The sequence below is a fragment of the Triturus cristatus genome, chromosome 11 (assembly GCF_964204655.1).
Source record: "Triturus cristatus chromosome 11, aTriCri1.1, whole genome shotgun sequence".
Classification (NCBI taxonomy): Eukaryota; Metazoa; Chordata; class Amphibia; order Caudata; family Salamandridae; genus Triturus; species Triturus cristatus.
The window spans coordinates 1,006,933,919-1,006,957,466 of NC_140594.1; the positions used below are offsets into that span (position 1 = coordinate 1,006,933,919).

A 23,548-nucleotide genomic window follows, 5' to 3' on the forward strand; every position below is an offset into this window, starting at 1 on the left:
TCCATGTGAATTCGAGAACTCACTCGGCTATAGCGAGCGCGCTTGGTTTGCAATGTTTGTATGGTTAGTAACTGTTTCCAGGTTTGGTCAAATGACGAAAAAATCGCTGGATCGAGTTTTTGGGAAATGTTTAAATAAGTTTGATAATATCACCTGCAATTTCGTTAATGGGGTTTCTGTACAATGTGATCCAGACTGAACAGAGTATACCATTACACAAGACCTGTAATGGTGTCTGTAGTAAATGCTAATAACATAATAAACTGCAATCTGCAGAGTATGCAATCAGGACACAAGAGACATAGAATATTGGCCCAATTGCATAGGTGCCATGCACAAATCACTTTCCTGCAGGGAATGTATCTGGTGGCCTCTAAAGCTACTAAACTGCGCAAATGATGGAAGGGGAAATTGTTTCATATGTCCTTCTCTGTCTACAGAAGGGGGGCAGGAATTTGGTACAGGGAGGGAGTGTCATTTGGGATCCTAGACTCCAGGAGGGTGGACACACAGGGCTTTTACGAATTACTGAGGGGTATGCTGAGCACTGAAAGTATCGGGGTGTATGTACGCACCTTATACTGTTTACGATGCCTTTTATACACATTGTTGTCCGTATTATCAAACTGGGCCACGTATCCATGGGCACTGGCGGGGATTTTAATGATGTATTGGATGTCACACTAGGTAGATCCTACCTGCTGCTGCCAGGGGCCATGCCGATGCATCAGGCTAATGTGCTGAGACAGTGGGTAGACAAATTGAAGCTGGTTGATGTATGGCGTGCTGAGGGTATGAGGGAGTACTCATTTTATTCGCATGTACTACACTCACAAGTTGGCGGATTCTTATGTCCGCCTTTCCTCCAGGCTAGCATTACACACGCCACGCACTTTGGTAAAACCATATCATATCACAGCCCCCTGGAACTCACGTTATTATGGGGCCATACGCTAGCCCTGATCCCCACATAGAGGCTCCAACCACATCTTTTACAAGACGTAGTCTTTAGGGAAACTCTGGCCACTGCCATTGACTCCTACTTCACAGAAAATGCTGGCACAGCTTTCCCTCAAATAGTGGAGTGGGAGGCATTCAAGGTGGTGGTCCGATGCACAGCGATTAACATGATGGTGGGGGCGAGGAGGGTAGTTCTTCGAGAACTCAGGAGCGTGGAGGATTTCCTGGGTTCCCTTAAAAATGCTGCAGCAGAGAAAAATGATACTGCCCCCCAATTGCAGGAAGCCAGAGTGATGTATGCAGAGCTGCTGGAGCGTCTCTGAGTGTTGGACCATAGGATGTACACACAGAAGGTGTACGCTGAAGCAGATAAGTCGGGTACACAATTAGCACTCCTGATAAGTCCAGACCTCTCCCCCATGCAGATCCTCGCGATTATCACACAAGCCCAGTGTACCATGGTAATTCAACTCAGGATTAATACAGCATTCCAAGACTTTTACTCTGAGTTATATTCTGCCCAAGCCAACAGAGCTTGCTGCGCTCCTCCAACAGTCACAACTGCCAAGAGTGCAGACGGCTGACGGGGAGGCTCTCTACGCTCCTATCGCGACAAATTAATTTTGTGGGCAATAAAAGAACTAGCCCATAGTAAAACACCAGGATCCAACTATTGCTTCCTTTGCTCCCTCAATTGATCCACACAGACCGATGTGGGTTTGTTCCCCGCCGTGATTCCTCTCTTAATGTTCAGCGGCCATTTACCATAATGGAGGCAATCCGTGACCATCACCCTCATCTTGATGCGTCTCATTGAATGTTTAATAATTTTTTGATTCCCTGTGTAGGGATTTCATGCTAGCGGCCCTGGCACGATTAAAAATATCTTCAGCCTTCATGAAATTGGTAAAGTTGTTTTAAGCTGCTCCCATTGCTAGAGTGAGAACAGGCCTGTATATCTCAGATGATTTTCTGGTGTGGTGAGGTATGCAACAAGGTTTCTCCCTTTCCCTGCTTCTTTTTACATTGACAACTGTAATGGATCCGCCAAAAAGCTATACACCAGGGGATTCTTATAGGCAATACTGTCCATATTATATCGCTCTATGTAGACAAAGATCTTCGGGAAGAGCAGGTAGAGATGGCCCGGCTGCTGTCCACTTTAGAAGCCTATCGGGTCTCCGAATTAATGCTGATAAATTGTGTGCTTACTCCTTTGCGGGCACCTATGTGGAGCCCACACTCCATTTAGGAGACTCACAGATACCAGTGGGCTTGCGTACCTTTTAGTATATTGGAGTTCAAATTTTTAGGGAAGGACCTGACCTATTGGATGTTAATCTAATTCGTACAATGACACTACTCAAGTCTCAGGTGGCCTTTTGCGTTGCCTTGGCTTTATCAGTGGCCGGACGTCTGGCCCTGGCAAAGAAGGCGATGTTTCTGCACTTATGGCATCATTGTGTTAATTTACTCATTATAATATCGGCCTGGGTATTTAAATTATTAAATACTGTGTTAACTGACCTGGTGTGGGCACAGGGGCCATGCAGAGTCAGCCTAGCGAATTTGCAACTCCCAACGGACAAGGCTGGAGTGGGGTCACCAGATTTCAAGGTTTATTGTGTAGCGGGCAAACTACAATGGTTATCATGCTGGTTGACCAGTAACAATCTGTTGTAAATAATCTACACAGCTGGTCACCTTGGTGGAGGCCAGTTACATCGCCTACTGTGTCCCAGTGCCCCGTCCTTGTCCTCCCACACATTGGTATTACGCGTAGCCCTATCATATTGTAAAATGGCGATTAAATACATGGCCGTACAGGCGCCCTATGCGCCTAACATAGCCTTGTGCTGTCTCCCTACAACTTCTGGTACATTGACGACACGTAGACTGGACCCCTGGGAGCAGACGGGTGTCACCACAGTGGAGGAGCTATTTGCAGATGGCACACTGCTGCCCCACACTGATTTTGTGCACACTCAGGTTCACTCAGACGCCTTGTTCCTCACCCATGCCAGCATTCTCCGATATGAACAGAAATATTGGGCAACAGATGGACAGGAACCTCCTACTCACAAATTCCTCAGGGCACTTCATACTATGGACCACGGTTGACACCTAGTGCGCTGGCTGTACAGGAGACCCTGGGAACACCTTATGGCACCACTCACACCCCTAAAACACAGCTGTGAAGCGGATCTTGACCGGTAACTCACAGATAGTGAATGGGCTTCTATGTTGGAATATCCCCCCAAAAATCTTGTAATTCGAGATTCAAATTCATTCAATGTTCCATACTGCGCAGAGCATATCTGACACCACAGAAACTTAACAAGATGAACCCCACCGCATGGTTGTATGACGGTACAACGCTAGTAAAAACATTGCATCCCTTTAAAACACATTTGTTACCCCGCATTTGTTTAGCACGCATATGCTTTTACCTCACATGCCATTACCATGCGTTATTAAGGTAAGTTTAAATATATATATGTATTTATGAATTTAATCTTTTTGGGGGAAGACCCCTAACCCCCACATACTTACTTTAAATGCATGGTAAAGGCCTATACGTGCTAAACAAATGTGGGGTAACAAATGTGTGGTGAAGGCACTGCGATGTAAAAATTGCGTTGCATAGACTGTTTCCCACAGCATTCTCAGTTTGACCCCGCTGCCGTGCGCATGGAGCAGACTTGCTACATATGTTGTGGTCTTCCCTTCAGATACCCAACTACTGGGCGGGAATAGCAAAGGCACTGTAGGAGCTAACAGGGCGGCCCCACTGGGATAGCCCTGAACAATGTATACTTGGACTGCCCTCAAGAGCTAAGGGTTCTAAGATTGTGAATCGGTTCACTAACTTAGTGCTACTATTAGTGAAGCGCTTGAAAACTAAGGGGCATATTATCAAGACAAGGCATTAAAGTTATCGCCACTTTAGCGGCAGAAAACTGCAGCTAAAGCGGCGATAATAGGCTTGATAATATGCTGCAAAGAATTCCAATAGAAGCCCATGTTCTGGTGTGAACCTCGGCTTCTATTGGAATTCTCTGTGGCATATTATCAAGCCCATTATGGCCGCTTTAGCGGCAGTTTTCTGCCACTAAAGCAGCGATAATTTTAACGCCGTGTCTTGATAATATGCCCCTAAGTGCTGGAAATCCCCATTGGTCCGCAGCGTTGATGACTGGTGAATGGAGGTACTGCAGTGGGTCCTTGCTGAAAGTGAGTCCCTTAGGCGGGAGGAATATAGGAGCCTGTACAAAACGCCTATTTCCATGGAGTGAGATACACTTCTGGAGGGCTTCAAGGCGCAAGAGCCAGAACATTGAAAAGACAAGATGAATAGGCCAGCATGGGCAACACTAATCTAGAACTATTAGTACCTAACATTCTTTTGATGTCCACACTACTGCGACTCTGCATGGTCCATACTCGGGCTTTAGCGATCATACACTAGTACTTCCCCCTAACAACGTATCAAATAACTACTAGGTGATATGTCAGGTTTCTTTGGGATCCAGGTGGGGGGTGGGCAGTTTAATTCTCCATTTAGTTGTCTGCATGAGGAAGGAAGCGATTGACAGCCAAGCCTGTAGCAATGTTGAAATATCTAACTGATTTGAATTAGATACTCTTTCACATGCTTGCAGAAATTCTTACTGCCGTAATGCTCTTTTCAAAATGCAATAAAGTTTGTGTTACAAAAATGTTTTTGTTGTGTTATATATGCAATATTAGAAATCTCAGAGAGGCACTAAAATACCGGGCAGGTGGCACACTATGCAAATCACAAAAAGTACTTTACATGTTGAGCCATGCCCTTAATTCATCAGGTAATGCTCCTTTCAGGACCCCGTACCCTTTTCATCTCGCTTAGAGCTCTTAGCAGCTTAATTAATGGAAGTGAGAATTTGCTTTTCAGCTTTTCTAAACTATTTGTGTGCAGAAAAATGAGCCGTCATTAGTAGATAAGAATAGTATACCAGTCTATTTATTGCCTATTGACTAGATTTAATTTACATGAAATTAGGAATCCTTCTTAAGGTTATCACAGATTGTGAAGCAGAACCATTTGAAAAGACCTACATAAAATTGCTTATGGCAAGTTTTTTCAAAAGATTACTAGGTGCATCCTGGTATCTTTATTTTTGCTTTGCAGATTCTGCATTGATTTTGCTTATTTGCAGCGTACTATGTACCTTATTAGGGTATTGCGGATTAGGTACTTCGTCACAAAAGTAGTGGATGTCTAGTCATGTTACAAGTGTATGATAGCGTATGAAACTTATAATGTGGCCGGCTCATGGTTAATTTGTTAAAAAAATACAATAAAAAGAAATACATACCGGGGCTCTCGTCAGCAGACAGCTTGCACCAGGCCATTTCTCCTGTTAGCGCCACCTAAAACAGAACCAACTAATAACCAATGAAAGTGGGGACAAGATGTGGCGTAATGACCAGAGCTGCCGACTTCGGAGCTGGGAACCAGGTTCGAGTCTCGGCGTCGGCTCAACATCCTGTGATTTTGGGCAAATCACTTAATCTACCCATGCCTACCATAAATGAATGTATCCTTAACTGGTGCTCATGAAAAGCACTGGGGTTGATGTTTAAGTGCCAGTACTGAGCACCAGAAACCACCGGCTCAAATTAAGCACTGGGCAGGCAGGATATATGAAGAGGCCAAATACCAGAGAGAAGGGTAGCAGGGTGACCATATATTCTAAATAATAAAATACTCTGTGCCAGAAGTTAAAAGAATCTTCCAAGTTACCTTAGAGTTTCATGACCTTTATAAAGGAACTTGGGCATTGTTCCTAAGGTCATGCAACTCATCTTACAGTTACCTTATAATTTACCGAGTAGGCATTTTATCCCAAATGCCCCTAAGAATAATGTAATGTCTAAACTACAATGTAACGTTTATCTACTAACCGTTCTTGCACTGTATTGGACTTGGGCCAACGAGAATGAGAGAGGAAGTCCAGAGCTGAAAATATTAGACCTGCCAATTACATCATATTAATCACTCCCAGTGACATATGAATAAAATGAATATGTGATGTTACATCGCGGTCTTCACACCGCGATACCTTTACAACGCAGGCATTACAACACAAGTCGTTACAACGACTTGCGCTGGAGGGCGCTGGACTTAGGAATAGTATGATTTTACCCTCTCAAATAGGTTTAATGCCTTGGGGTCAGGGGATGAAGAAGGGGCCGCGCTGACCAACGATCCCCCTAGAGACCTTGTAACGGGAGCCCCTCTTGGGCGCGCTGAGGCTGGAAGCACGGAAACAGGAGATGGCTCCAAAGCACGTTCCCTGTCTGACATATTGATTGCTATGAAGAAGGAGATGTTAAGCGGGTTTAAGGTATCGGAACTTAACCAAGCAGAACTTGCGGGAAGGTTCTCGGTTTCTGAAGCCAATCAGGCAGCAATCAAGGCTTCCTGTGAAATTCTATCTCAGAGGCTTGATGAGGTGGTGGTTAGGACGGGCCTTCTTGAAGCAGAAATACCTGGCATTAAAGACACCATAAGTGAGGCCACTAAGGAAGTAGGGAAGCTAACCTTACAACAAAAGGCTCTGAAGGACGATATCGAAAGGCTGGAAAACCACTCAAGGAAGAACAATCTGAGACTCCTTAATATTCCCGAGAACTTGGAAGGTTCGGACTTAAAGGGGTTTGTTATTTCTATACTAAAGGGGTCTGTTTTGAAGGATCAGCCTGACATTAATTTAATGTCCGAGATTCAAAGAATTCACCGAGATCCCTACAGAATAAACCCGAAAAAACAGAAACCCCGGAAGATTCTGGTCAATTTCCTCTCCTACTCAGTAAAAGAGCTAGTTTTGTCACTCGGTCTTAAGGAGGGCTCCTTTACCTTTTCCCCCAATGGTACGGATCCATTCACCTTTCAAATAAGATCGGACATTTCTCACATAACGGCTACAAGGCAGTGGGAAATGGGCAATAGACTGGAGGAATTGAGGTCCCTGGGTGTAAAGGTGCAACTGAAATTTCCGGCTAAGCTGAGGGCCATGCATAATAATCAAATGCACCTACTACATACAGTTGAAGAGGTAGATCTTTTATGGCAGGATTAAGGAGGGCAGAGCAGGGAAAGTGAGGATCATCAAGTGGTTAGTGAGGGGTCTCTTATTGGGCATTATATATCTCTTGTTACACTTCTTTCCTCCTACTCCCTCCTCCTCTTCTCTTTTCCCCTAGTATATTTTTTAGCTGAACCCGAGGTGAGTGCGACCGATTGGGTTCACCCATCTTCAAGGGAGGGTTCCTCATGGGTTTAGGGGTAGGCACGGGGATGTGGGAGGGGGGTGGATCTTTGGGGGGGGGTCACTTGGGTTGGGCAAGGGGAGAATATAAAAATACAAATAAAAATGAAAAAACTAAAATAACCTCATCTTACTTTAGCGATTTAATCTTTGGAACAACACCAAGGTGGAGGGGCGTTGTATACGATGGCTGATGTAACTATAGACCAGACCGGTATGGGCCTTCTTGCATGGAACGTAAATGGGTTACGATGTATTAGGAGGCAAAGGCTGATTATGAAATATCTCGAACTCGCGAAAGCCCGGGTCTGTCTTTTACAGGAAACCCATCTGACCATTGGGGAGTCGGATAAATTGTTTTCAGGAGTCCCTTGGATAAAAGCATATGGCGTTTCGGACCAAGGTATAAATAGCCGTGGGGTTGCTGTTCTAGTTAAACGGGGGATAACTTGTACAATTAAATCCATCCAGACTGATAAATCAGGGAGATGGTTGATAGCGCAGTTGGACTTTGGGGGCACTGTTTTAACATGCGCTTCATTTTATGGTCCTAACATTGACGATCCTTCTTACATTGTTAAGCTGCAATCTAAGCTTATGTTGTTACCTCCTCCAATAATTGTTGGAGGAGATTTCAACGCTTTATTAGATCCCAATTTAGATAGGTCAAATCAGGCTCGTTCAATTCCGAATCCTCTTGTTAGACGGGCAATGAAGAATATGATGCATGACCTTGGCCTGGTAGACGTGTGGAGGTTTTTGAAAGGTGATAGGGCTGGATATACATTTTATAGCAAGAGATTCCATCACTCCTCTAGGATTGACTACCTCTTAGCTAGTAAGCTCCTACTTGGCAAGGACTCCGACATATCCATTCTTCCTAGCCATCTTTCGGACCATTCCCCCGTTTTCTGTTCCATCAAAAATTTTTCTTTAAAATCTCAATCGAGATGGACACTTAGCAGGGGAAGGTTAGACGACCCAGATTTGATTCAGGCAGTTAAAACATCATCTTCGGAGTTTTTTGACACCAACATTGGTTCAGCTGCCATTGAGGTCGTGTGGGATGCCTTCAAGGCTAATCTAAGAGGCCGACTGCACAGTCTCATTTGTTTTAAAAATCGTTCCGAGGGAAGTGCATTGAAACTGGGCGAAGAAAAGATCAGATTGCTGGAAGCCGAGTTTTTGAGGCTTTCAAACTCCCCAGATGGGCAAAGGAAGTCGCGGGTAGAACTTGATCTTGAACAGGCAAGACAACGCTATAGAGGCATCTTAGAAGAGAAGTGCAAGAAGCAATGGGATAGGAATAGGATGGAGAACTATGAATATGGCGAGAGGGCCGGGGCACTTTTGGCGTGGAAAGCGAGATCGGAACGCTCGAAGAATGACATAGCTGAGTTGGTGATAAATAACCAAGGGGATAGATCCACAGATATAGGCGACATCCAAAATACTATACTCACCCTATTTGCGGATCTATATAGGGAGAACTTATCTCCTTCTAAACAACAAATACGTGGGTGGTTGAGCTCGAAATCCCTCTCCACGCTGACACAGGCCAACAAAGACTTCCTCGATTCCCCTATTACGCTGCAGGAGATAAGAACTCAAATAAAGCAGTCTAAAAACGGCCAAGCCTCTGGTATTGATGCCCTCCCAAACGAGGTGTACAAATCTCTCTCTGAGGAAGTCATCCCTGTTTTGGGATCCCTTTTTCAGTCAATCTATAGCTCTACAGGTCAAGTTCCCAATTCATGGAGGGAGGCAATCATTGTTCTGGTCCTGAAGCCAGGGAAAGACCCAGCTAAAGCAGATTCCTATCGCCCAATCTCCCTGCTAAATGCGGACTATAAAATCTTCATGGGTATTTTGGCAGGGAGATTGGGCAAGCTAGCCCCTGGATTGGTTAATACAGACCAAAAAGGGTTCATTTCTGAGAGACATATCCAAGAACAAACTCAGCTACTTATTGGGAACATCGATTTGGCGATCTCTAGACTCGAACCCCTGGCAGTGGTCGCGCTAGACGCCGCCAAGGCCTTTGACAGGGTGTGCTGGGTCTACCTCTGGGAGGTGTTGGAGGAGATGGGATTGGGCCCAATCTTTATTCACACTCTGAGAGGGTGCTATCAGGATGCTTCAGCTAAGATCCTTATCAACGGTGCACTTACTCCCAGTTTCACTATCCAAAGAGGGACCAGGCAGGGTTGCCCTATTTCCCCTTTGCTGTTCGACCTCTATATTGAGCCTCTTGCCCAGGCTATAAGGCTGGATGAGACCATACCTCCGTTTAAGACACAGCAATATCGCTCTAAAATCGCTTTATATGCGGATGACATAATCATCTACACAGATGACCCCGAGATAACACTGCCAAAGGTCGGGGCTCTGTTGGAAGATTTTGGAGCAGTCTCAGGATATCTGGCTAACCCCACGAAGACGGAGGTTATGTGTTGGAACATAGATCAGTGGAGTGGGGTTACCAGCAATACATTTAAATATCTTGGTATAGTTATAGTGAAAGATCTGGGGAAAATTCCATCTATTAATATAGGGAAAATAATAAATGAAATTGACCAGCTGTTTGCAAGGTGGAGGAACCTCCCCTTGACTATCTTCGGGAAGGTGAATTTAGTTAAAATGACTATCCTCCCGAAATTAACGTACTTGTTCAACGCGGTTCCTCTAGGTTTCCCTAAACACTCTATCTCAAAGGCACAAAGTAAAATCGGGAGTTTCATCTGGGGTGAGAAGGGCGTTAGGCTATCTTGGAAAAAATTGAGGCGCCGCCTAGCAAAAGGGGGATTGGCCCTTCCAGATATTCGCTGCTATCTGGTTGCCTTTCAATTTAAGGCTATCAGAATGCTTTTAGGGGTACCAACTGCATGTGCCTGGGGTAAGTTGTTGGGGGAGTCGGTCAGCACTGAAGGCGGGGGGAATAAAGCAGGGTTTCTCTACAAGTTTGGCGCCCCAAAATTCTTCAAACGAGTAAGGCTGAAGGTGATCAAAAATGCCTTGGAGGTCTGGTATTTCATCCGCTCCAAATGTGGGATAGGTTACTACTCCGATCAGGCACCGATCTGGGACTCTCCGGGGACCCCCCCCTGCCTCCAGGATAGTATGGCACTCCCAATTAAAAGAGCCGGGGTCGCGACTTGGTCTGAGTTGGGGGATGAAAATGGCATACATCCTTGGGAGGTATTGAAAGCAAGAATAGGCTCGGGGTTCTCGAGGTTCAAGTTTATTCAACTAAAATCATGGTTTGAAACGGAGAAGGAGAACCTAAGGGGAAATGGTGAGGTGGTAGATGCTCTCAAGAACATTCAATATCTTAAGAAGGAAATCTCTATCTGGTACAGGCTCCTGATCAACGCAGATGACGTTGGTATTCCTCATCAGGTTTCAGCCTGGAATGACTCTCCTTTTGAACCGGATATTGGGAGCCTCCTGGAACCCTCCATGACCCTGCTTTATAAATACACTAAATCTGCCAGTCTGAAGAGAAATCACTTTTTTGTTTCTAATCGAATTTACTATACTCCGGAGAAGATCTCGAAATTTGCCCCAGACCCGAAGCCGAGATGCCCCAGGTGCTCCCTCCCTAAAGCCAACGACGTACACATCTTTTTTGAATGCGCTGAATTAGGAAAATATTGGGAAGGGGTGTGCAGATACTTATGTATGACCTTCGGAATAGATATCGTGTTGAACGGCTCTCTGATCTTTTTTGCCAATGACCAGGTGTCCACTGCTTGTTTGGCTCAACCACTCAGAGGGCTGTTATTATGTTTGATTTTGCTGGCCCGAAGGGAGATATGTTTCAGGTGGAAAGACCCCCTCCCCCCGAAAGTAGAAGATTGGTTAAAATCAGCACTGGCTATGGCCCGGTTAGATGTTATGAGCTCCAGCCCTAGCCTTCCTTCACTTTGGGCACCCTTTGTTCGTCTGGGCCAGGAATTGAGACTCTGGTGATTCCATTCTGCAGTTGCTAATGGTCGATAAATACCATGGTCCTATGATTAACACCTAAATCCCGGACGACAAAAGGGGATTGGTTGGATAACCTAAACAATGGCAGGCGGTCGGAGGGCGCCCCATTATTAAAACTGACCGGTTATGTCCTGCTAGCAGTTTATAGGTGAGATGAGGACAAAAAAAAAAAAAAAAAAAAAAAAAAGGAATAGTATGATTTACTATTCCAACTCCAGCCTATGTTACAGTAGGGAAGGTGTTGGAATAGTAAATCATACTATTCCTTAGCTTAGAGCGCCATCCAGCGCAAGTCATTGTAATGACTTGCGTTGTAATGCCCGCGTTGTGAAGGTATTGCGGTGTGAAGACCGCAATGTAACCGATGTTTATCGAATAAAATCCAAGCCAGAAAGGCTGAAGCCGCAACAACTGTCTGTCTTTCAAGGCCATTACCTGCAATTTGAATGAGCTGGAAATAATGTCCACACATGGGAGGATTGTCCGATTGTGCTGTGGATGGGAAAGAAGAACACTGTTTTATGTTTTGTAGCATTATAAAAAAAAATTAAATCCTCATACGTTCGCTCGCTATCCCAGTGCTACATAAGAATCCAGTGGACCTTGAATACACATTAAGTTTGACCCATATTGACTTCAAAAGTCTCTTCATGGGACAAGCTCCTCAGATCTGTACAAATTAGGGCATATTTGTAGGAAAGCCCATGAATACCAATGAGATAGGTTTACTAGAAATTAGCCACTCTTCATAATTCAACCATATATTGAGGCTTCTTGTGGTTGGATAGAGGTATCCTTAGCATGAGTTAGTGTAACTGCACTCAACTACTCTGACCAATCAGGGAGGTCATTTATTAACTAGAAGAAACAAAGTAGCTGCCTACCTAACAAAATCACCGATTTTTTTTTTTTTTTATCATTGGTAGGCAGTGTCGTATATTATAGTATTGCTTTATTATTTTCTCATTTCTAGGTCTCACCTGCGACTGTGCATGTGCTACATCCGATCTTGTTTGCAAGAGATAGTGTATATGACAAGGGGCTTGCAGCCCGCCCTATTAGTTCCCTTTTGTTGTCTTCCGTTTCACTCTTATTTGCTGTATTCCTGTTGGCCAGTGCTAGCTGGTTTTCCTGCCTCTTCTCTCGGTTGGAGCTTGGACCAAGTACTGATTGCTTCAACTTGATTGCTGTCCTTCCGCTGATTGCGCTGTGATTGAGGTACTTCTTTTATTTTTTCTTCTTCCCTATCATCCTTGTTGAACCTCCTGCCATTTGTAGTTATGTTTTACTATGCCACACACTCTTCAAAGAAGCCCTTTTCTCCTTTGAAATGAATGTTTATTTTGACAACAGATGTTATCTGCTTCTAAATGTATTTTCACAAAGATATGGAAATGGCCACAATTGCTTTCCTTATGTGATAGGATTTTTTGCAAATGTCATATTTATTTTCTTTTTCACACAAGGAGATTTACTGATTGACTCAGAATCACAGGGGTATTTTGCCGAGACCTAACAAGCATTGGCAAAGCCAATAGGTCGCGCCTTTGAGACCATTGACTCTGCAATAGCCTTGTGTTCATGCTGTATAGCATGGTCCATTGCTGACTTTGGCAATGATTTGTAGCCATGCCTACTATCGCAGCGTGGATGCTAAGCAGCATCGCTAAAAATGACACTTCCACTGCGTGGGATTATGTGTCATCACAATTTACCAGCTTTTGATGCGACTGTGCTAGAAACAATTTTTACGTGTTGCAGATTATGCAGAGGATGATGGATTAAGTGTCAATGCATATTATGCGGAAAACACCAATGTGGCAGAATCGTACTATTCCATTGGTCCTGCCTACAGCCCAGTGTCCCCTGTGTGTCAGAATGTCATTTTCCAAGATTTGCAATGCTGTCCATATAAGTGGTTACTGCATGGGTCTCTAGCATACCGTTCCCTGTTTAGCTGTTTTTTCAAAGTGCAGAGGTTCCTTGCAAAATTCAATATTGCCGGCTAATGACGTTTGCAAAGCTTTACTCGACTCATCTTTACACTTCTATGATAATGGAACTGGTGATTCTGAGTCCCCTCTGAAGACCAGGCACGTGAACGCACAGTGGGGGTTAAAACGTGTGAGGTTCGAGATCTGCCGCAGTCCAGGGCTTCAGAGATGGGCAGGTCCGGGGCTCCCAAGAGCGGATAAGCGCAGCCGCTGTCATTCGACATGCACCAGTCAAACGACTCCATCTTCCTCCGTTTCAGGAATCCCTGCGGGTTTAGCTGATGACGTCAGCTGGAAGCTGCACTGTCAGATAAGCAAACAAAACCCACATTTTTCGCCAGTCATGAGCTCCCTATCAGAGTAGAGCAATCGCCCTTCTGAGCAGGAGAAGGCTTACGCTGCTTAAAACACGCAGAAATGTTGTTCAGAGTTCTGCAGGGAAAAAAGGCAAGATCTGCGGAGATAACTGAAAAACTGCAGATGTTACAGTGAAAATGAACATTCGTATTCATCATTTGAATGCCAAAGATCGTGTAATATACTACAACAAACAGCCCTCCTGTAAAAAGTGTAGATTTACTCCTGCGTTTAGCTGAAGGTTTACTCTCTCTTTGAATTTACAAACATTTACAAGAGTACTCCTGGAAAGCTATGACTATCTCAAGATTTCAGTAGATTTTCTCGAAAATGTTTGTGCATTCTCAAATACATTCGTGCAATTGTGGGTCGTTTACAACTGAGTAGGAGACAATATCTCACATCCCTCGGGATTTTGCAGTATGGATTTAAACTTTTTGTGTCATAAATATAATCTTACCGTCGGAGTTGGCTTTATTGCAGATTTTTAAATGGCATCTTAATGGAAATGTATTTTTTTTTTAAAAATCATTTTCATATTTTTGATATAGCTCAGGGGGTTAAATACCAATTGCAGACATTTGAGCACATCATGAATTTACAACGTTGAATTTTAGCACATCCACTTCACCTTCTATCCCTCCATGACAGATTGAGAGGAGCTCTGTTGGGAAAGGCCACACCCGCTCCACAGCCCTCTAAAAGAACCCTTGCATGGTGTCCACCAACTACCCCGCCACACCCATAAAGCCCACAGCAGACGTACTGCATCACTCCCATACACCCCACAACAGGCGAAATGCCCTTCCCACTTTCAAAAGTCTCATGCTCCCCCCTTTAAAAAACAGACCCATGTACCACAAATCCTACTTGAAATGTGTCCACGCAGTCTTCCTCTTAGCATGTCTTGCTGGCTCTGCTTAGAAATCTATGTGGAGCGGAAATTACAGCGGAGCAAAACACGCTTGCACTAAGAGATAATGGGGCACAGACCTAATTTTTAACCTATTGTGTCAAAATTCCTTGCAATACCTAGGAGCAAGGGACCAATGTCAAGAAGGAGACATCTGCGGGCCATGAGACAGCCAACATGATTGGATACTGGTTTTACACATGAAGGTGCTTCACCAGTCCACACTTTGAACGTCAGCGTCCTTAATGGTACTGGCTTTGTTGCCTCAAGGATAACCACTTCAGCCTCTGTAGTCATGGGCTCTATCATTGATCAGGCAGAGATCAAAAGGGATTAATGGACAGGCAAAGAGGCATTTAAACTAAGCCTTATTTCCAGAACATATTCAAGGTTACCAAGAGAGGCACTACTTTTTGTCTTTGTGGGTTCTCAGAGTTTGATAGCATCAAAAGGGTCAGGAAGAAGGTTGGTACAGACCAGTGTTTGATTCAACCAACAAAGACTTCACATGGCAGTATCTTTGCTCAAGTCTGTTATACTCAGATCATGGTATTCCACATACAGGATGGTGCTAGGTCCACATTACTTAACATTTTATAAAAAATGTGGTAGGTGATTTGTCAAACGTCATACCTACTATACCCACACAGGCAGAAATTAGGACGCCCACTTGATTTACAACACCAACTCCAACAGTGACACTAGCACTGAGGAGTAACACATGGGAGTAATGTTAGTGAATTACTGCATGTCAGGCAGACACACTGGGCCTGATTTACATCTGCCTCTACCTGAATGTGCTTTTCCTACTTGTTGCAGTTCACACACAATGCCAGGATTACATCTGGAAAGCTGCTCCCCTGTAGTTCATATGCTTTTTCCAACTGGATCCCAGAGACATTTTAAGGCATGGGCAAAGTGGGCTCTGGCCCAGGGCCCCAGCCTTTCAAGGGGCATCCTGATAGAGCCAGCTCAGTTGTGCAGAGTCTTGCCCTGATGACCTTGAATAATTCTTAAAGAGATTATTTTAAATACCGTTTTCCTTTCATTTATTTTTAATGTAGGTGATGTGTGAGATTCTATTACATTTTGCAGAGGAATGTTCTGCTTATGTTTAAGGCAACATCCATAAAAAAGAATTATGTAGATTAAAGAAAACTTCGCATATGAGAAACGAGAGGGTGTCACAGAGATTATTTGCCGTAATATTAGTGAGCTGCTGCTGTGTTACAAAATTTGAAACATGTCACAATCCCTAAATATTAGCTGTACGCACATTTAGAATTTGGGCGAGTGCGCATGTGCAATGTCAGTGACGTGACCACAGAGGGCATGAAAGAGTAGACATTGGATCACAAATTCAAAGCTGTTCCAATCAGGACCCCCCAAAATACGTTTGGCCCAGGACCCCCAAAATCCATAAAACTTCCCTGCTGGATCCTATTTACGCTGTGCTGGATTCTCCATTGCTGAGAAGTCCACAAGGGTGAAATTGGATGCCCACTTCAAATGCACTTTTAAACATTCATTTCTCGGCAGGCAAACTATTTGTTCCTTTTGAGAAATCACTTCCTCTACACCTCGCCTAATTTGGGGGCGATTCATTCCCCTTCTCAGCCTTGAAGGAGATATATACCAGCTCTGTGCTTGAGTACATGTCCAAACTTTTTAGTGGTGGAAAGTGGATGGACTGGAGTTGGGAATGCCCATACACATGCAAACTTTCAACGCAAACTACGCCTTGGAATGCCCACTTCCCCACCCTTTTAGTGGGAATTACGTCTGTGCAGAACTCCACACTTGTGTCGGTGTTATCTGCACAATTCAATTAAATTAAATTCTGTATTTATTAAGAATTTGGATCTCCAATGAGGTCCACATAAAATATACGCATAATTATTATATGCACATTAAAGTACAAACTCAGTTCATTGCCATCGTAAGTACAGTAAAATATTAAACAAATGAAATTGCAGTGAAATCGAATCAAAGTTCACTGAAGCACAGAATTTATAACTATATAACAACAGCAGTGTTAAATTCAAATTACCCCATCATTATTTGTGTCAGGTGTCATCTGCACCGTAAATGGGGTTATGCCTGCCAGCAAACCATTATAAAGCTCCTGGAAAGTGTAAAAATGTAAATCAAGTCATAAAAATATAACTTCTAGATACACTAATTATTTTATTCTTTCACTCTTTTACACCTCGTGTACAGGCTGTCATCCCTGTTTGTAATAAAACTGCAAAAAAAGTTCAAGTACTAAAGGCCTATGGTCTAGCTTGATATGTTCCCTGGCTTTATCAAAGAAACTCCTAGCTGTCATTTTAATTTTTGCTATAGCGAAATACAAATTTAGAAATCGATTTAATCAACGTGTTGATTCCAAATATGGAATCAACACGCACAGCAGCCCTCAATAACTCAGTGAATCATTAAATGGAGTAAAAGGAAAACAGAATGTCAAAGAACGACTAACTCTGATACTTCTAGCACTGATTGTATCTATGACTGACCTTAAACTATGTGTTGCTGTATTCGTTTTATAACTAATCTAAATGTAAAGGAAAGTTTTTGAACATGCAGGAAATATTGTAAAGGGAAGAAGAATTCCTAGTCCCTTGTATGGATTTAGTAAACTGTTAGTATAAATTGCTGACTAGACGTTTATTTGTCCCGCCTCCTTGCCGGGTGTCTCTGCTACCCGGCAAGGAGGCGGGATGGGATAAAAAACAACAGTTCCACAGGTACATACCGAAAAGACCACTTCGCTCACTAGGTGCCAAGTTGGTCTCAGTACCACACACAAAAAAAGCTCGGTGGGGAGACTGAAGTTTTACTCATTGTGCTTGCCGTTTCAACTGAGAAATGCCACGGACCTCTTAGCTTTCAGGAAAAGCTTAAAAACCTGGCTCTTTGCCCAATAACATTTTCTTCTGTTTCTTGCCTAAAGGAGATGTAACTAGCGCCAGGACACCCCCGGGTAACCGCTGTGCTTTATAAATATCATTAACATTAACATTGTTTCATATCTCTAGAATGAAATGTTGTTCAATGTTCCTCTTTGATTGTATTACCTGATGGAACAGGTATTTCAAATTCCACTGAAATAAATTGATAAATCGATCAACTGACAGTTCTGATATTTTTAACACAGCAGTGTTCAAGACTTGTTTATGGAAATATGTATTGATTATGTTTGTGAGTCAAAAGTTGCCCATAGTTTTAAGAGTGCAATCTGGCAGCTTTGGCCTTTGCAAGCAAATAAAAAACACACTTCAAAGTTGGATTGAGATCCAGTTGTTTACATATGTAATTGTATTGTGGAAGTTGAGTATTTCTCTAGACTCCTCCCAGCCCCCTTATTTCGGGCCTTGCTCTTTAATAAACTTAATGTGAATATTTTCTCTTTTCCCATAACCAGTAACTTACAATGGCTCATTGGAGGCCATCCTGTCCTGCACAACCAGCGACGACAACACCATGGTGCTAGCTTGGGTGGACAGAGGGAAGAGGCGGCTTAAGACAACATCTTTGAACATCATCCAGGGAATCCATGCCTTTGACTACCATTCAGGACTCAATTTGATTGGTATACATTTAGCAGAGTTAACTTTATTTGTCTGTATTTTAAACGAATTTGTTGCTTGGTAGGTGTTGTGTGTCAGAGCTCAAAACAAGGTGACGCTTTTTAAGAAACCTGACAACTTATTTCTCTCAAAGTTAATTTTCGCCCTTTTTATCATGTTGAGCTTGGTGTGCTTTATTTTGTTGTTGATCAAGTTGAACTAAATGTAATTTGAACAACAAAAGAATGGAAAGTTGAAGACTTAAAGGTAGAAGCAGACAATAATAAAAACAGGCAAAACATGTTGAAGGTACAGCTGGAAAAAATACATATTCATTTGATGTTTCATATTTTTCATAGTTTTTAGCACGTTTTAGGCTTTTTGATTTTATAAAAATTATATTATATCTTAGGTAGTTGATATATTTATTAAAGTGCATAAAACATTAGGATCTACATGTTATGTGGTTATAAGGCACTGAGAAAACACCTTGGGCCAGACAGCGTAGACTTCTGGAGTGGGGCTAATTTGCACGGCGGTGTTGGTTACCACCTTATTGTGTACTGTAAGGCCCTGTTTATGGGTGAGTCTGTGGTTTCCGACTCCTGCGCAATTCCCTGTTTCACAGGGAAGAGTATGTTGTTTCGCTTCTATTCATTTCTGTGGTGATTAGTTGTACTTTCCATTTTGTTTTACCTACGTGGAAAATCTAAACATTGTTTTTGGGGCTTTAAAAAGCAGAACGAAAGCTGCAGATTGAATTGGAATAGAGTAACACATCCATGCAATATGCAACATAGGGTTCCAAAAGATAACGCTGTAAATTAGAACCACCCAGGCGGTTTGATAGAGCAAGCCAAAAAGTTTGTTTGCTTTTATTTCATCATTTGACATAGACTTTATTCCATTCTGTTCTGCAGCTACAGCTGGCGTTGATCACAATGTTGGCCTCTGGAACCCATACGTTATCTCAAAACCAACTGGAGTTCTTCAAGGCAGTATGGCCAGTGTGATTGCAGTCCAGTTCATGGTGGGGCGAAAGCATCTTTTAAGTTTCTCTAAAGACAAGGCAAGTATGGAAGAGATTTACAATTGGGGGTTCTGGCAGATTGTATAAATTCATAGCATATTCTCTGTTCATCAAAAAGTATGTTGAATTGAAAAATTAATAAGGAAACACGTGGACTTAAACTTTGCACCATTGCGAAATGACACAAAAATTTGCATTAGAATTTATTTTCTAGCACAAAAGGCGTTTCACGTTGGAAAGATGCTCTTTTCTAAGCACAAAAAGTGTTTTGTGTCACTTTTCGTCATCTTTACTTGGGCAGATTAGCGCCAACATCAATAGATTTTGACAAAAAGCCTGATGTACTAAGATAGCAAGATGGGGCTTTGCATAACAAAATGCTGCCTCCTTGAAGCAGGACTTAATAGGAGTAAAGATGTTCATTTCTCAAAAAACATTGCATTCAATGAGTGCTGATGTATGTTTAATGCAAGGGATATTTGAGTTTTCTAGTTATAAAAAATGGTATTACCATTGCTTTCTTCCACAAATCTATGCTAATTTGAGATGTCATGAGTGATGTAATATGTGAGGTCATAAAGCAGTGCATTGCGGGGGAGTAAGTGATAGTTAGCTGAGCTAACTATAACTGCTGAATTTCACTGGTATTGTACGAGTGAAATGTGAGCCTAACTATAACTTCCCTGTAACCTTTGTTTTATTTCAGTGAATTCCTACGTTTTTTAAAATTCCTTTTCCTAAATATAACTTCCTTGTAACCTTTGGTATTTCCAGTGAATTCCTAAGGCTTTTTAATGTCATTTCACAAATATAATGTCCCTGTAATCTTTGTTTTGTTTAGTGTATTTCAATGGTTTTTAAAATTCTATATCCTAACTATAACCTGCAACCTTTGTGAGTGGGTGTGTGAGTGGTTGTATGGATCTGTGAGTGGGTGTGTGAGTGGTTGTATGGGTCTGTGAGTGGGTGTGTGAGTGGCTGTATGGATCTGTTAGTGGCTGTACGAGTGTGTGAGCGGTTTTGTGGATGTGAGAGTGGCTGTATGAGTGTGTGAGTAGCATACTACTAAGGTGTAGAGGACAGGGCCAAACGGGTGATGTCTCCAGGTAAATTTACACTTTTGCTTGCTTGTTGTCATTTAAAGGGAGAACCATGGACTCTACTCTCACCAGGAGAGGCCAAGAAAGAACCCACTCGTCACAGTCACTACAGATTGTACTCCGATAGATCAATGATGCATTCACCTTCACCAAGGATTTCAGATCATTTTTCAATGTGGAATTGCCAAGAAAACACACTTGCTTTGCCTTCACCAAGCGCAGGAAATTAGGATCATTTGTCCTTTGCAGAAGTTGAGCTTCAACTTGGGCACCTGCTAGGCTTATAAATGTAAGTGCTTCCCCTTGAGGTTTAATTCCTTTGAAATGAGCATCAGGGTCAGAAAAGAACTTCACCGGCCCATTTATTCAACAATAGACCACAATTTTGCACAAAATGTGTACCAAACTGCAGTACTTTTTGCTGGTTAATTAGTAAGTGCTACCTTGTTGGTTAAATGTTTAGTCTGTATTGTACACTACAGCTGCATATTGGACCACGAGGAAATGTCTGCAGTGATCTTGTGTGCGTTTCGGCAATGTGATTGTTTTTCGCGTGTCTTTGTCTAGAAATCTGTGAGAACATGAATCTTTTTACAGAGAAGACAATGATACGACAAAGAGGTAAATCTCCACTAGCTTCAATTGGGGCACCTGCTATGTTTATATTTGTAAGTGCTCCCCCTTGAGGTTTAATTTCTGTGAAATGAGAATCGGGGCCAGAATGGAACCTCATCTGCCCCTTTATCCATCAAGAGTGCACAGTTTTGAACATTTTTAAATTAGGAAGGGGTGCAGTGCGGCCCCCCTCCCCGGGCCTATTTCAGCCGCGGTTCGTGTTGGCTCCCCTCCTCCAGAGGAAGCCAGCATTGCCCCTCCATGTAGAGAGCAGCCGTAAACGCTGCTCCTTGTGTGCAGGAGCAATTCTGTAATCTGTTTTCTTCCTCAAACAGATGAAAAGTCTGCTCCCAGCTGACGTGAACAGTTTTCCTGCTCCCGCCCGCTGGGAGCAGACTTACTGTTTGCTCTCAATTGGCAGGAGCTGTCTTAGATCCTGCCAAGCAAGAGCAAACAGCTGTGTCCTGGGGTGAACACCCTGGGACATAGGGAGCTAGCACTGGGCGGTGGTGGTCCAAGGACCATTATTGACTCCAGGAGGGGAATCACACAGCCCCCCTCATTCAATTTCCATGGGCCACTCTGGGGGAGGTGGTGGTTCCCAGGGCCAAATATGGCCTGAGAGGGGGGGCCGGGTTGCCCCCCTCCTTTCTTTGCAGTACTTTGGTGCCCTGGGGAGGTGGCGGTCCCTAGGGAAATTCCGAAGTAGGATGGGGGTCCACCCAACCACCCTTTTTTATAATATATATGCTCGAGGAGGTAGTGGTCCCAGGGGTCTTTGAAGGACTGAGGAGAGGGGCTGTGCGGATCCCTCCTAATTATTAAATAAAGCCCTGGGGAGGTGGCTGTCCCTAGGGTTCAAACAGGACTTGAGGAGGGGAGCCGTATGTGCCCCCCTCCCCATTTGTTGATAAAATGAATGCCCTCAGGACCTGGCCCACCCGAGGGCTGAAAGAGAAACTAGCACGGGAGACTGCGCTTTTTTAAACAAAACAATTTGGTGTGAATTCACAAATCATTGTGATATTGCAGCAAAAAGTAAACAAAAAAATATTTTTTTGCCCTGGTGGGTCCTTGGGGGACACTAGCACCAGGGCTAGGGGGTCAGGGTATTTTTGCCCTGCCCTCTTTTCTTTATTTGTACATTTTGTTTTCGGACTCGGCTGAAGCTGAGTCCCAAAATGGCTGCCAACACTTCCTGGTTGAAGAGCTGGCATCCAGTCAGATCTCTGAACGATATCCTCAATATTTGCGCACCTAACTATACAAATGTAGATTTTTTATTAATATCTCCAAAACTATTCAACAGACTTACACCAAATACCAAAAAGGGCACTTTCTGGACCAAGAGCCATCTTTCTGCCAAAATCTGGTATAATTCTATCCAGTGGTTTGGGCTGTAGTTGTTTCTAAAGTCTCTATGGAAATTAACATGGGAAACAAACTTTTTTCCCCCCAATTTTCTCGGCCCCTATTTGTCAGATCGCCTTGAAGCTTTTCATTCACAAATAGAATCAGCACCGCACTTTTTTCAGACAATTTCATGAAGATTCCTCAAATTGCGCCACAGTTTTAGGCAAGTCAAAAAACGCTTTTCTTATGGAAACTAGGTCCTACCTCTAACTACCTATTGCCGACCACCACTAGGTAATATATATGTGCTAATATTGAAAAAACTGTATCTTTGCATGTCACAATATATCTACGCATAATAATTAATTTGCATCACCATAGTTGAATTCACCCGATATTACCTTCTCCTCAGCCCAGAGTCAGAAGTACATGGTCAAACAGGCCCTGCATCCTAGGCCTGAAGCAACTGATGGACAGCTCATGATGGGGTGACATGTAACCCTTGGGAGGGAGGGGGACATGCCAAACCGAGACCAATTTCTTGTGTGTGTAAAAGGCCGCTTTATTGAAACAGGTGCATATCACAATGATCAACACTGGCAACTGTCTTACAAAACTAAACCCTCACCATACATAAAATAACTGATCCCCTGTTCCCCACATCAAATCCCCGACTGTTGGACTTGGCCCTTCTGGCAGGTTCACCCCCGAAACTTTTTGCTTTTTATTGGTGACCTGGTGTAGTGATTTTTGGTTTCTGCGCACTTTCCCTGTGTCCCAGAGTAAAGTGCGTGCGCATTCTGAGTGCATGTGGTGAGATAGGCCTGCCCTCCCATAGGAATGCATGGGGAATGTATGTGTCCCTGGTAGTTCCTGATGCGTGGGGTGTGCAGGCTCGAGTTTGGTATGTGCGGACTCGTGTGATTGAATGCTGCACGATGATGTGTGCGGCGTGCATGTACCTAGTGTGGAAGTGCCACTTCTAGAAGTGGGCACTTCTGTGTGCAGTGTGAAATGTGTGGCTTGTCTGGCGATTGGTTGGCTGAGGTCAGGTGACGGGCTAGGGAACCCCCAGAGTCAGGATGAGTCACCCAGTGGCGAATGGGGAGATCAGCAGCTAGATGGGTGGGAGGAGTACACCTGGGTCCTGAATAGGGCTGGGTTTTCCCCACACAATGCTGGCTCCGCCCCCTGTGGTGCGACTGATGACCCTGGCCTGTTCCCTGAATAGGGAGAGGGGCTGAGCAAAACAAAGTGCTCAGGAACCAGTTGTAACTGGTTCGCCCCTTCCCTGCACCTTGAAGACAAAGGGTTTCACTGTATAAAAAGGGGATGTGTCCCCTTACAATT

At 43.5% G+C, this 23,548-nt stretch overlaps 1 protein-coding gene across 4 annotated transcripts in view; it reads left to right on the top strand.

Moving 5' to 3' along the window:
- WDR49 (WD repeat domain 49) overlaps positions 1-23,548 on the top strand; it is a 359,762-nt gene that overhangs the window by 57,231 nt on the left and 278,983 nt on the right. For all 4 annotated transcript variants that reach the window (XM_085635179.1, XM_085635181.1, XM_085635182.1 and 1 more), the window contains 2 exons: positions 17,956-18,123; positions 19,021-19,169. In XM_085635179.1, coding sequence (XP_085491305.1) covers positions 17,956-18,123; positions 19,021-19,169 — 317 coding nt within the window. The remainder of the gene's footprint in view (positions 1-17,955; positions 18,124-19,020; positions 19,170-23,548) is intronic.